The sequence below is a fragment of the Mesocricetus auratus genome, unplaced genomic scaffold, assembly GCF_017639785.1.
Source record: "Mesocricetus auratus isolate SY011 unplaced genomic scaffold, BCM_Maur_2.0 Super-Scaffold_100015, whole genome shotgun sequence".
Lineage (NCBI taxonomy): Eukaryota > Metazoa > Chordata > Mammalia > Rodentia > Cricetidae > Mesocricetus > Mesocricetus auratus.
The window spans coordinates 33,624,862-33,637,702 of NW_024429198.1; the positions used below are offsets into that span (position 1 = coordinate 33,624,862).

At 39.8% G+C, this 12,841-nt stretch overlaps 1 protein-coding gene across 4 annotated transcripts in view; it reads right to left on the minus strand.

Moving 5' to 3' along the window:
- Atp9b (ATPase phospholipid transporting 9B (putative)) overlaps positions 1-12,841 on the minus strand; it is a 195,689-nt gene that overhangs the window by 87,353 nt on the left and 95,495 nt on the right. For all 4 annotated transcript variants that reach the window (XM_040757788.1, XM_040757790.1, XM_040757789.1 and 1 more), the window contains exon 11: positions 12,702-12,778. In XM_040757788.1, the coding sequence (XP_040613722.1) occupies positions 12,702-12,778 (77 nt within the window). The remainder of the gene's footprint in view (positions 1-12,701; positions 12,779-12,841) is intronic.

Below are 12,841 nucleotides of genomic sequence, written 5' to 3' on the forward strand. Positions count from 1 at the left end.
TTTTTATGTAACAACAAATATAAGATTCAAAGACAATGACTAAAGAAGCATAAAAAGATTTCAAGTAGAAATAAACCAAAACTTGTATGAAACTTTTAGAAAATTTCAAAGGATACTGAAAGGGTTATACAATACTAATTAATTAAAGACTAAATTATAAAATCAATTCTCTTCAGTGATCTATGTTGATGAAATGCAATTATAACTGACATGCTTACAATTTCAAAATGTTTTAGCACAGAATACATTAACAGCCCAATATATGAGGAGGTCCTGAGCAACACACAATGTCATGTTATGGAGATGATTCATGATGAAGCAGGGATAGCAGTCACTACAGTGGCATGAGGCTTTAAGAAGCCTGGTCCCTATTCACATTACACACAAAAACAACGCCAGGTGGTCAGAGAGCTTACTGAGCAGGTCATTTGAGGAAGGGAGTGTCTTCAGGATATAAGTCAGGAAGACCCCTGCAGTCATAAAAGACTGATCCATATTGATCATATTAGAACTAAAGCTGGGGCACATCCCAGTGAAAAGAAGGTTATAAGCAACAGAGAGAATGGCGACTTAAAAGCCCATACAGTGCTTGCTTTCAGATGAACAGAGAAATCATATACAACTATAGAAGATGACAAGACTCAGAAATGGGCAAAAGAGGGTTCAGATAACCCTCAAGCCAGGAAGCTCACACATTAGGTTTATTCATGTCACAGACTTGCAATATTATAAACCCAACACATACATTACTATACAAAAGAAGTCTAAAACAAAAGAATGCAAATTTAGCTCCATCTTTAAAGCCTTAAAAATAAGTTAGAATAATTGGTACTTTAGACAGAGGATGGTAGTCACCTTGGGAAAGATAACAGAATGGTTCGCTACGGCCTTATATCTAATGGTTATTTTAAATGCATTCAAAGTATTTTTGCATATCTGTGTTAAGTCATTAAAAATTAAAAACTGAACCAAAATATATTGCTTTTTCTTTCTAGCAAAATTCAAGTGTCAGTCAGAAGTTTCCAATCATAGCTTATATTCATCATAGCAGTATAAAAGTGTTGGTCACATGATGTGGTGGGAGCATAGAGGATACTAAGGGCGAATCTAGATTTAATGTCTTAACAGCTGCAAAGTAAAGGATCGTTCTGAAAGCAGAAAGCATAAAACAGACAGAGTAATTTATGAACTATAAGGTTATAATATCAGATAGTTTCACAGAATCTGAATGCTTTATACATATATTCTACATTGTCGTTACAACAACAAACTTATCACACTGCCCACGCTGCAGACTATGCAATGGTAGAGATGACCGTAAAATTAGTATTTATCTAAGAAAGAAGTCCAGTTATGCTACTACAACTTCAAGATGGCGAGTAAATTAAAACTAAGAGCACCAGGAGAGAAGCACTGGGAGAACACAGGCTGAAGGAACCTAAATTTCTGTTATTGAGATGTTAATAAATTTATTTTTGGTTGTAAGTCTAGCCTTTAATGGCTGAGCCATCTCTCCAGTCCAAGATGTTAATAAATTTAAAAACTATAATAATTTTACTTTTATAGATAGAGATTAAAAATATGGATTCTTGGGGCTAGAAATGGCTCAGTAGTAAAAACATTGGCCACTCTTGCAGGAGACCGAGTCTCATTCTCAGAACCTACATGGTGGTCTCCGAGGGTACCAGGCACAGAGATGATCCACATACATTCAGGGGAAAAGATAAAACATTAAAAAGTAAGATTCTTTGGTGTTTTGTATACACTGCTTTTGGAGGTCAGAAGCCAACCTCAACTGTCCTTCCTCTAGAGCTTCCTTCTATCTGGCTCTCAATCAGGGTCCTGGGTTTCACCTATCAGGCTAAGCCTGAGAGCTCTCAAAGATCTTGCCACTCTCTCCCTCCCAATGATGGAATCACAACACATGCCAACACACACAATTTTCCACAAGGATTCTGGAGATAGAACTTTGCCAGTTGATCTATCTTCCCAGTGCCCTCACCACCCTCCAAATACACACTTAGCTTCTGGACTCTGGATTATGGTTTAGCTCAATGAATGAACACATTTATAGCATGCATGAGGCCCTGGGTCCAAACCCTTCCTGCTTTCCACTGTCTAACCAGAACCTACCCTGTGTTCCCCTTCCCATTCTCCCTCACATTAATGACATTCCCCTCAGTGACAAACCATTTCCAATACTCTACTCTCCTTGTCATTCCTACTTCCTGGGCAGTAGCTAGGTCACTTGACCTACATCTTCCCTCGCCTTCGCATGGCAGCCAAACTTCTCAGAGCCCACTGTGATGGAAGATGTTCCTGCCCTTTTGGCCAGGGCCTTTGCTTTCTATCTTCTTTCAAGATTCGGTCTGGGTTTCTGCTATGTGAACACGGTACCCTGGAAGTGGTTTTCTGAGCCTCCTGTTTGCTGTTTGTCATAATTTCAGAAAGTTCCCAGGCTTACTACAAGAATTTCTTTCACTGCTCTCTCTTCTCCTTCTACTCCCATTATCCATATTACATTTTTTTCTTACTTGTCCCACACTTCTGTGTAACATGAGTAGTAAAAACCCAGAGACAGGTATTGGAGTTAAAGCTGAAGATCCGAGATGCAAAACGGCCAGTCACTAGCTGTTACCTCCACCTCAGACTGAAAGGGCTGATCCTGTCTCCATGAATCCTCAGACTCCAATCTGAAACTGAGCTCCTGCTTCATGGTCTCTAGCGCTGGGATTAAAGGCATGGGCTGTTTCTCTATTACAAACAAGTATCATTACACTTCTGTTACCTCCTCTTACTCTCTTTCCCTTTTGCTTCTCAAATGGGGTATGGGATTTCTACACAAACTAACTCCTTTGTCAACTGCATGTGACCTACTAAGAAGAACACCAAGATACTCTGTTCCTGACAGTTGTTCTAGCTTTAACATCTGTTTGACTCTTTCAAGTTGCCACATCCTGGACAGACTACTCACCTATCTGGGCATGTTGGTAATTTTTCTATTAGAACCCTTTACTTGATAGTCAAAGGGATTTTCAACCCTTCCTCGGCTCACAACACAGGCTCTGCCATATCTCATGGGGCTTGTCTTCATTTTCAGCCTATGCTCTTACCTTTTACAAAACCCTGTCACCTCAGTACAAAGCAGTCCCAGGCTCCAGAGGAAGCCATGACATAGATTAGTGCCTCTAGTCCCAGGACCACTGAAGGGCCACTTCCCCAGAACATTTATTTGCAGGTGCTGTGCCTGACCCCGAGCTGCTGACCATGCCAGGATCTGTTTCTGGACCTCAGCTTATTCTAACTGGCCTCCTATATACCCTACAGCAAGGTCTCAACTCCATAGTATTGCCTCTACATCTGAACAGTAAGGTGTAGCTGGAGAAAGCCTCATTGCACAAGTAAGACAAGCCTTTGTCAGCACTTAGCACCATGGTCAGTCTTTTAGATGTCTGTGGCCAGCTTCCTCTCCCAGTCTTCTCCAAATCCTGACATTTTCCTAAAGCCCAGGTGGTTTCTGCCTGTCACTGAGACAAGCATACTTCACACTTCAGGGCCATGCACACATACTCCTTAGCACCTTCCCTGGAGGCATCTCTCATATGCTCTGAAGATTATGACCATGTCTGCTTTGGTCTAGCCTACCAGCCATCTTCTTTGTCTTTCTTGGTGCTTTTACCTCCTCCTTGCTATTGTCATTCCCTATCAACATGGCCACCTTTATCGTTTGGGTAAATCCGAATAGTGCTCTCTTGGCCCCAAGTCTCAGAACAATCACCTCTCGCTCTCTCTTCATTTTCCAATATATAACTTCTTTCTTTGCAGCCTCAAAGGCTTGTTGACCTAAGGTCACTGGAGCACTCCAAAAAGCTACCCCCACATCCATTTAGCCCATGAAAGTCAGGCTCCAATCACACTGCAGGACATGACGTGTGGAAATTCACACTCCTGGAATGGATCTGTGTTCAACTCACTAGTTTGCCTTCTGTTGCTTCTGAAGGCTCTCTGACATGACTGTCCTTCTTTGCCCAGCATGACCTCCACAGAAAGCGCCTATTCCAAGATTTTACCATCCCAGCCCCCACCCTCAGTGAGGAGACTCAGGATCATCTCTAATCGCTTTACAACTCTCTATCTCAAGTCAAAGCTTGGGAGTTTTAGTCAACAGACACCGTTTAATAAGACAGCCTTAGATATTAGGCATTTCCCTAAGTTCTAAGCAAACTCATTAAAATGAACAATTTATATTAACTCAAATTCAGCCTTTTGTGACTGCTTCTTTACCCTACATCTAAGACCCAGGAGGTGGTGAGGAGAATCTTGTGGTCTCTAATGAGGAGAATGGCGTCTATGATGCTCGTGATACCACTACATGTGACACCATTCAGGGCTACAGTTCCGCCACACACATGTGGCACAGCTTCATCATTTCCTCAGCTTCTAGACTGCTGGGATTAAAGACTCACTGGGTTTTGTCTGTCTGTTTGTTTTTTTAGTAAATAAGGTAATGCATCACCTCTGGGGTAGTTATTATTTGATACCCAGGAATGTTGATCAGAAGCACTTTGACTACTGATAAAGAGTGCAAGGAAACAAGTCTAGCTGACGTTCAGCATCATTCCCTGCTGACAATGTCCCTGCCAAGGCTGTGTGCTCAGCCTGCTGGGAAGAGGTGGAGCACTCTGTGATCTGCCTTCACCCAAACCAGAGAAAAATGCATCATCTGAGTCCGAGGTTAAACTCCGAGTAGTCATTTTTCTTTATATTGTTTGGAATTAAAAACGTATTAAATCGGTCCATTATGAAGATTCTATTCTCTACATTGTGTGATTCAGACCATGTCTATATCTTAAGGCTATAAAACAATTTTTGTAATTGTAATAACAAAACAAATTATTGACTTTAAGTTAAGAAAATTGTTGCTTGAATGACTAAATATTCAACCAAAACAAAACAAATCTCTCTCTAAATTGTGTCATATACAACTTGCTCATTTCCACAGGTTAATGAACTCTCTGGAGCTATGCTATGTTTGTGCTTGTCTTTCATTTCTAATTTTTCAAGTCTTTATTTGAGAGTTAAGAAAAAGTGCATGTAATGCAATTTAGCAGCTACACGACTATGCTACACAGTTAGCACGAGCCATCACCATTACCGCAAGGCAAAAAATATACTTCATGTCAGCACCAATGGCAAAGTTAACAGAAGTCTTGTTATGTGGCTTAAATGCTAAGTTTGATTTCTAGGCATAGACCCTTCAGTCTGTCCATTAACACTAAGGTTACTTGAGTTAGAATGTTAGACTAAAAGAACATGCATATTTGATGCCATCATAATAAGTCACTCAAAGACACTAGTTTATTCTATTTGTTATGTACAAAATATAGGAAAAGAAGAAGAAGACAAAATCACTCTTTGGATTAGCCTTTCACCAAGGGCAATGCTGTTTCTAGGTCTGTATCAAGAAAAAAACAACAGGCTGATTGAGAGGTTAGGTGACACACTTGCCAGTAGTTCCTTCCTCTAGGAGACAACTTGACAGTAGCATGGTGGTGGGAGACAGAAATCTACACTGAGTACTGAAATCTATGCATGGTTGTCTAAGGGAAGATGGATGCTACACTACAGTGTATTCAACTCATCTACAGTGTAGCTGTCTGTATATCTGTGCACAAATCACTATTCATTCACCAAGCAACACGGCATACTTAACATTAGAGAGGAATGTATGATCATGTGACCTAAGTGCCTTTCCCATCACAGACAAATACTATTAAATACTATTATACTCACCGCTAGACATTTCTAAATATACCTTTCATTTAGTTATGTAGTGAAACCATTATGCAATGGTTAATAAAAGAAAAAAGAAGTAAGGTGAACTGGTACAAGATATCAGAACTGAAATGGACAGAGATGTAAGCTAGTTAGAGTAAAGGGATTGCATATGTAAGGACACTGCAGATTATTAGCCAACAGGGAAGAAGAGAGGAAATTGTAACAAACACTGTAGACCTGAGCTTGAACTGGAAGTATGTCTGAACTCACTAGGTTCAGTATATGTAAGTAAAGAAATAGAATTAGATGCTTGTATGCACACCTATCTGCCTACTTCATCAACCACTGTCTATATATCCATACGCATACCTGACCCCTCTGTCTGCTATAGGGTCTGACAGAGTACATCTCAAGAGCAATGAGCATGCCCTACTCCCAGAATCTAAGTTCCAAATACCATTCTTTGATGAAATAAATTTAGAACAATCACACAGCTAGGACAAAGAAGATACATCTTTAGTGAAAGAAGAAGAAAATATTCAGGATTGTGCTCTCATAGTAATAGGATACAGAACCTACTTAAAAGGTTCCCACAGGCCAAAGAAAGGAGAAAATGAGCAGCAGACCACAATCTACAAAGGAAAACACAGGCAGAGTCTGGTACCAAGTAGCAAACGCTCACTGTCTTTGTTCCCCATTCCATGCTCTCTACTACCAGAGTGCTTCTACAAGCCTGCATGGCACCATCGAGTCACTTTTGTTTCTTATTTTAACTCTCTGTTCAGCTGTCCAGTATTCAGCAGCTGTGTGAGGGGCATAGGGTCTAAGAATGTTCACAGCATAGCTCCTGCCTCTATGACATTTAAAACCTTGCAGAAGGCAAGGATAAGTAACTAAGTAATTGTTCCGGACTGACTCATGTTGATCCAGTATTTACCGAGCTTGTGCAGAGTGCCAAAACACTGGGATGAATGGACAATCCAAGCCAGGAAACTGTGGTAGAAGGGGCAGAATTATCACAAGTCTACATAAATGTGTGGCTAAATGGCCCTCAAGCTTAGAGAAAGAAAACCCTCCTAGAGAGGCAGTGACAGTGAGAAAGGAGGGATGGATGGAGGGAAGAAGGGTTCCTGGCACATAGCAAAGAGGCTACTGTTTGCCATCAGAGCAATGACAAACATTTGAACAGTTTCAGGAGGGAGCAAACCTCATTACACGTGCATGTCCTGTTAGAGAGAACAGTATGTGCTACTGTGAATATATGTCAAGGGTGCTCTGCACAATGAGCTACAGGCTCCTGGACTCAGTGGAGAGGCTGTCTATTCTCTCAGTGGCTCAGCAGCCCACGGCTTGCCCAAAGCCTGGCTCTGTGCCATAGAAGGGTCTTTCGTCAACCCCTATAGTGAATGAGGGAGGCAACAGAAGGCAGGCAGAGAGGTACACATGCTCAAGAGAGCCCGACTCCACCCCAGTGGACTTAGGAGGGAGACCATGATAACCCAAGGGCCCACCTTTCTAATTGACTGTTAGCTCTAAATTATCTCCAGTGAAGTGTGCTGCTGAATATATGGCACCTGGGTGACCTGTTGATTACAGGGGATGACTAAGGAGGATTTCTATTTACATAATAATGGGCAGAAGGGAACAGGGTAGGGTGGTCACAGAAGCCCATTCAGGTCAGCATCAGCTACTCACAGAAATATTCTGGCCAGAGAAAGGTGACCTCATGTAGTCCTGTGAGTGACAGAAAAGGCTCACCCCACTCTTCCCTAACAATATGTCCCCTCCCCCACCCACTGCACTGTACTCTACAAACAGGTCTGAGAATGCTCCAGCCTTATTCTCAGACCATGTCATCAGAAATGTGTCAGAGTGATCTGGGAGAAGAAAAACTTATTTTTGTCAGAAATATGAAAAATAAGTATTATCACAAGCTCCCTACAGTTTTCAGGGCCTTGGAGTAAGGAATCAAGAAGCCCAATAAATGAATATAATAATGAAATTGCCTACCTGCTTAAAGTAAAATTCTTCACTACGAATTTAGATTATAGAAGATTAGTACTTAGGCATAAGAAAACAATACCAAATATACTCTTACTTAACATAGACATATATACAGCAAGCACTTCTTGTTCAGAATGTTATGCTGAACTAAGCATTTAAGTAACACATTTCCTATTCAGGGCATTAGCTTTGTAGTCAGATTCATCTTTAAGGGAATTCAGAGACAATGACATTTGTGCTTCAGATGTTTTTATCTTACAGAACAGGTATCAGCTACCATCAGGATTGTTTTTTTCCTGAAGTTGTAAGTGTATGCTCACAATGCAGACAAAGCTCTATGTGGCTGTGATGCCACAATGTGCCTGGCACAGTGCTGGTGACATGGGTACCAGTGCAGGCCAAGCAGGTGGGTTGCGTCTTATCTATTTGCTACTAGAGGGTCTCATGGTTGGCTTGACAATGGCTCATATTTTCCTGCTGAAGCTTGGAAACACTATGGTTTCTTAATATTAATAACAGTGGTAAAGAAGGCATCCAGGTTTCTATCCATGAGACGGGCTGCAACACTAGGTTTCCCCATACACATTAAATTGGAGAATATATTACTCAAGAAAGCAGCTATTACAAAAACAAAGAGGTTCTACGATGGTTTGCAACTACAAGAAAGACAAAAGCAAGGCATTCTAATGTAATATTTTGTTATAGATGAAGAGGACTCTTAAAATATTAATATGGTCCTTTTTAAAATAAAAAAAGCCATTTTCCAAAACTGCCTTGATATTTCAACTGGGAATGTACACTGCAGCTGACTCTATTTTGTTCTATTGTCTGAAAATGCCTTCGCAACAATCCAGATAACGAGAGGCAGCTCCAATTCCCGTAATGGCACATGTCACCTGTCTCTCTGTCAATGGGACATTTGAAAGCATCTTTTTATTAGAAACACAAATCAATATGCCCAAGGGATTACAATAACTGCTTGAAGCAATTTGTATTATCATTTCATCCTTGATGCTCTTGCTCTGAGCAACTTATTATTATGAACGGCATGAAAATGGCAACCTGTCACCATTGATTTTCTTTAACCTTCTCTAAGAATTTTTCCCTCTTAAATGTAATCAAGTATCATCTTATTAAATACATCTAAGGCTAGGTTTTATAAAGTAGTCCATTACTCAAGTTGTAGTCCTTGTAATTTAAACTTTCACCAAATTTCACTGTAAAGTTGCTTAGTAATAAAAACTTTTTATTTGTTCAAAGTTTTATAACTTCCGAATATGAATAGAGTCAATCTCTGGAGTAAGCCCTATGATTAGCTAAAGAAAAAGTAAAGAACTGTATCTGCATCTGAATAATAATGTATTTTTTTAACTGCAGTAACCCCCTGAAGTAAGCATAGAGCCATGTTTCCCAATTATATTATTAGAGTGCAAGAAGAAATTTTCAGAAGACATCTAAAAGAATACATCAGAATTCTAGTAGTCAGAGTCACTCTACTTACAGACACCCTAACTAACACAGGATCTTTCCAGTGATGTGGGAGAAAGCTCTTGTACACAGTAAAGATTTGTCAGTCGTATTGGTTTAATAACACACTGATTGGCTAATAGCCAGCCAGGAAGTATAAGCAGGACTACCAGACTAGGAGAATTCTGGGAAGAGGAAGGTAGAAAGAATCACCAGTCAGGCACCATGTAGCTGCCGAGGTCTAAGCACCACTGGTAAGCAAGACCATGTGGAGATACACAGATTAATAGAAATGGGTTAATAATTATGAGAGAGATAGCTAATAAGAAGTCTGAGAAATAGGCCACACAGTTTATAATTAATATAAACCTCTGTGTGTTTACTTGGAACTGAAGAGCTGCGGGACCAGGCAGGACAGAAACTTCCATCTACATTCCAGAGCAGAAACAGAGCAGAGGTCTAGTGTGCACCAGAATTCCACAGGGGGCCAAAGCCCTTTGTTTCTGACTCAGAAAGTCTGACCCAACAGTTTACATTTCCAGGTCCTACATGGGGATAGTGCTGGTGCAGGCGGCCAGCCATGTTGTTGGCACTACCAACAGTGGGGCTGCACACCCTCCAGTACAAAGCCACCAGTACCCACAAAGGTCATTCCTAGTGACCTTCCTGAGAACTTTCTTACTTACACCTCCCATCACCAATTCCCAAAGGCATGTTAATCTGCAAACTCAGTTCTAGGTGAGGCTATTCCAGTAGATCTCTCTTTCGTGCCTAGACGTGCAAAAGCACCCACCAGCCCTCTTTTTCCCTGGATTCAGGTGCAGAGAACTATCCATAGTGTACTAAATGCTCTGCAGACCTCAGCTGTCACTACCATGAATGCAGCTAAAAGGGGAGGGGACTGAGCACCAAAGTGGCCCATGGTAGGGCCAGCTGAAGAGCACTTCTCTATCAAGCTGTAAAGGCTGTGATGTAACCCTGGGACACTCCAGGAATCCTAACACCACAGAAACAAGGGTATTTCAAATCCACAAAAGAAGGCTCACGTAACTGACTGGAAGTACTTGATGCTCTTGCAGAGCATCCATGTGGTGGCTGACAACCACCTGTAACTCCAGTTCTAGGGGAACTGCTGTGCCCACAGAGGCAAGAAGGTGGTATCAGATCCCCTGGAACTGGAGTTACAGATGGCTGTGGAAGCTGAGAATTGAATCAAGAACCTTTAGAAATACAGCCTTTGAGCCCTCTCTTTAGTCCCAGCTGCTTAGGATGTCTACATATGAATCAGCAAGTACTTTTAAATTGGAAAGGAGGATTGAAACTGAAAATATTTCATGTGACAGAACAACATTAGGAAATGGAACACAGCTAAGTGTGGTGATGCCCACCCTTAACCCCAACACTCTGGAAGGGCAGATAATCACTGTGAGTTTGAGGCCACTCTGGTCTACAAAGCAAGTTCCAGGCCAGCCAAAGCTACACAGTGAGATCCTATCAATAATAATAATAATAATAATAATAATAATAATAACTAATAATACTAATAATAGCAATAGAGCATCTACTGAACACTTGTTAGGAATCTAGTTCTGTATTAAAAGCAACACTTTCATGAGCTGATTTTCAACCACATTGTGATGCATCATCTCTATTTTACAAATATGAAAATTAAGATACAGAATTAAACTGTTTGCTTAAAACCTAGGACCTGGTCTGTGGCAAAACCTAGAGTCTTCATCAGCTGACAAAGCTCAAGTGCCGGAGTCCTTAAGTCTGACCATAACTACCTGAACCACAATGAGCCACATGAAACATATGCAGAGAATAAAGTTGATAAACTGTAGACAATAAAAAACACCAGGATGTAAGTTCAACTGAAGAATAAGGTAGAATTTGAAAATCTGATTAAAAGGTAATTTTTAAGATGTTAAACTTACTGCTTAAAATTAAATTTCTCCTCAATATCACAATAAACATGAAAGTGAAAACATGAAGAAAAAGCTCCTGAAGTTGTATGTTCGTTAGAGAATTCTATCTGTTGGCATGAGGAAACAATAACCATGCTTCTTTGAAAACGTGTATAAATGAGCATCATTCTGTAACCAGCTTACTGAATTGAAATACTGAGAAAGTTTAATATAACTTTAGTTCTTTTGTTCAAATATTGACTAAGGTATATTAGCTATAATACAGTTGCTAAACAAGTCTAAAGAGAAGTTTCTCATCATCACAGTTAAAATTTGTAGTAATTATTACAGTAGTATATACATATACATACATGTGCACACACCTGATATCACTGAATTTTAATCTAGTGAAACTAACACTGAACATTTGGCAAGATTCTATCACATATGTAAACTTTTATCAATCATATCTGTTGGATTACTGTCTTGCTATCTATATCTTATCTATCTATATCTATCTATCTATCCATCCATCCATCCATCCAACCATCCATCCATCCATCTAGTAAATAGAGGCACACACAAACACTCAGCAAGCACAGGGGGAATCTATTGTAGTGGAGATGGGCCACGAACAGGAGCTGGTGATGCTTTCTAGTTTTGATTTGCTTTTGAGACTGTCTCTTTGTTATGAAACCCACTATGCAGCCCAGGATGGCCTCAACTTCCTAAATGGTGGACTTAAAGACATAAGGTACTACACTTGTCTTGCTTTCCTATTTTTTTGGAGGGTTATTTTAAAAGTATTTCTTAGCCAAAGAAATGGATTATATCATACCAGACATATACATATATTTTCTAAGGGCCTATTTTGTTTCTACTCCTTAGTAGAAAATTTTCCAGCAAAAACAACTCACTAGTAGTAACCTACAGAGGAAGGTAAGGATCTGTGAGAACTGTTAGTTTTATTTAAATACATGCTATACTTCAAGTAAATAAGCATAAACTGAACAGTAAGAGTTTCTCATTTAACTCTACTTTTGAACACACTGAATTCATTATGAACAATGAATCAGCCACATAACAAATACAAAGAATTCACACTGACTGGTCATGATTTAACTCATATACATATGTTGATTGCACAAGGGATAATTTTAGGAGTGTTACTAGGAGTCTTTAGGGCTTTCAATATGTTCCCAAAAGGAAAGAAACAACCCGGATATAACAACTAATATTATCAAGATAAATAATATAAAATATTAATAGACTATTTTCAAAATAAACCATCAACATAAAGAACAAGGCTACAAAATAAACTTAAGATGAGAAATCAGAAATTAACTGCCCAATGTAAGGCACAGGATGAGGCAGAGGATGCTTGATGAGAATGGATACAGAGAGACTCTAACAGTCACCTGCAAGTGATCTGTTTTTCATGTTATATATGATACTATGTAAATGAGCTATTCAGCACTACATAGACTTTCTTGCTGAAAGGAAAAGGCAAGTTCATGAGAGCAGTCACTCCTTAAGCTAGCCTACCTTATTTTTTGGATTGGATGTGTTCATTACACTTCGAGTCTCTTTTCCAGTATAAATGACAACACCTATTACAGTACCTGCAAAAACAGGAGAGTGATCCTTATAGCAATACTTGAAAGCAGAGATAACACTTTCTAATT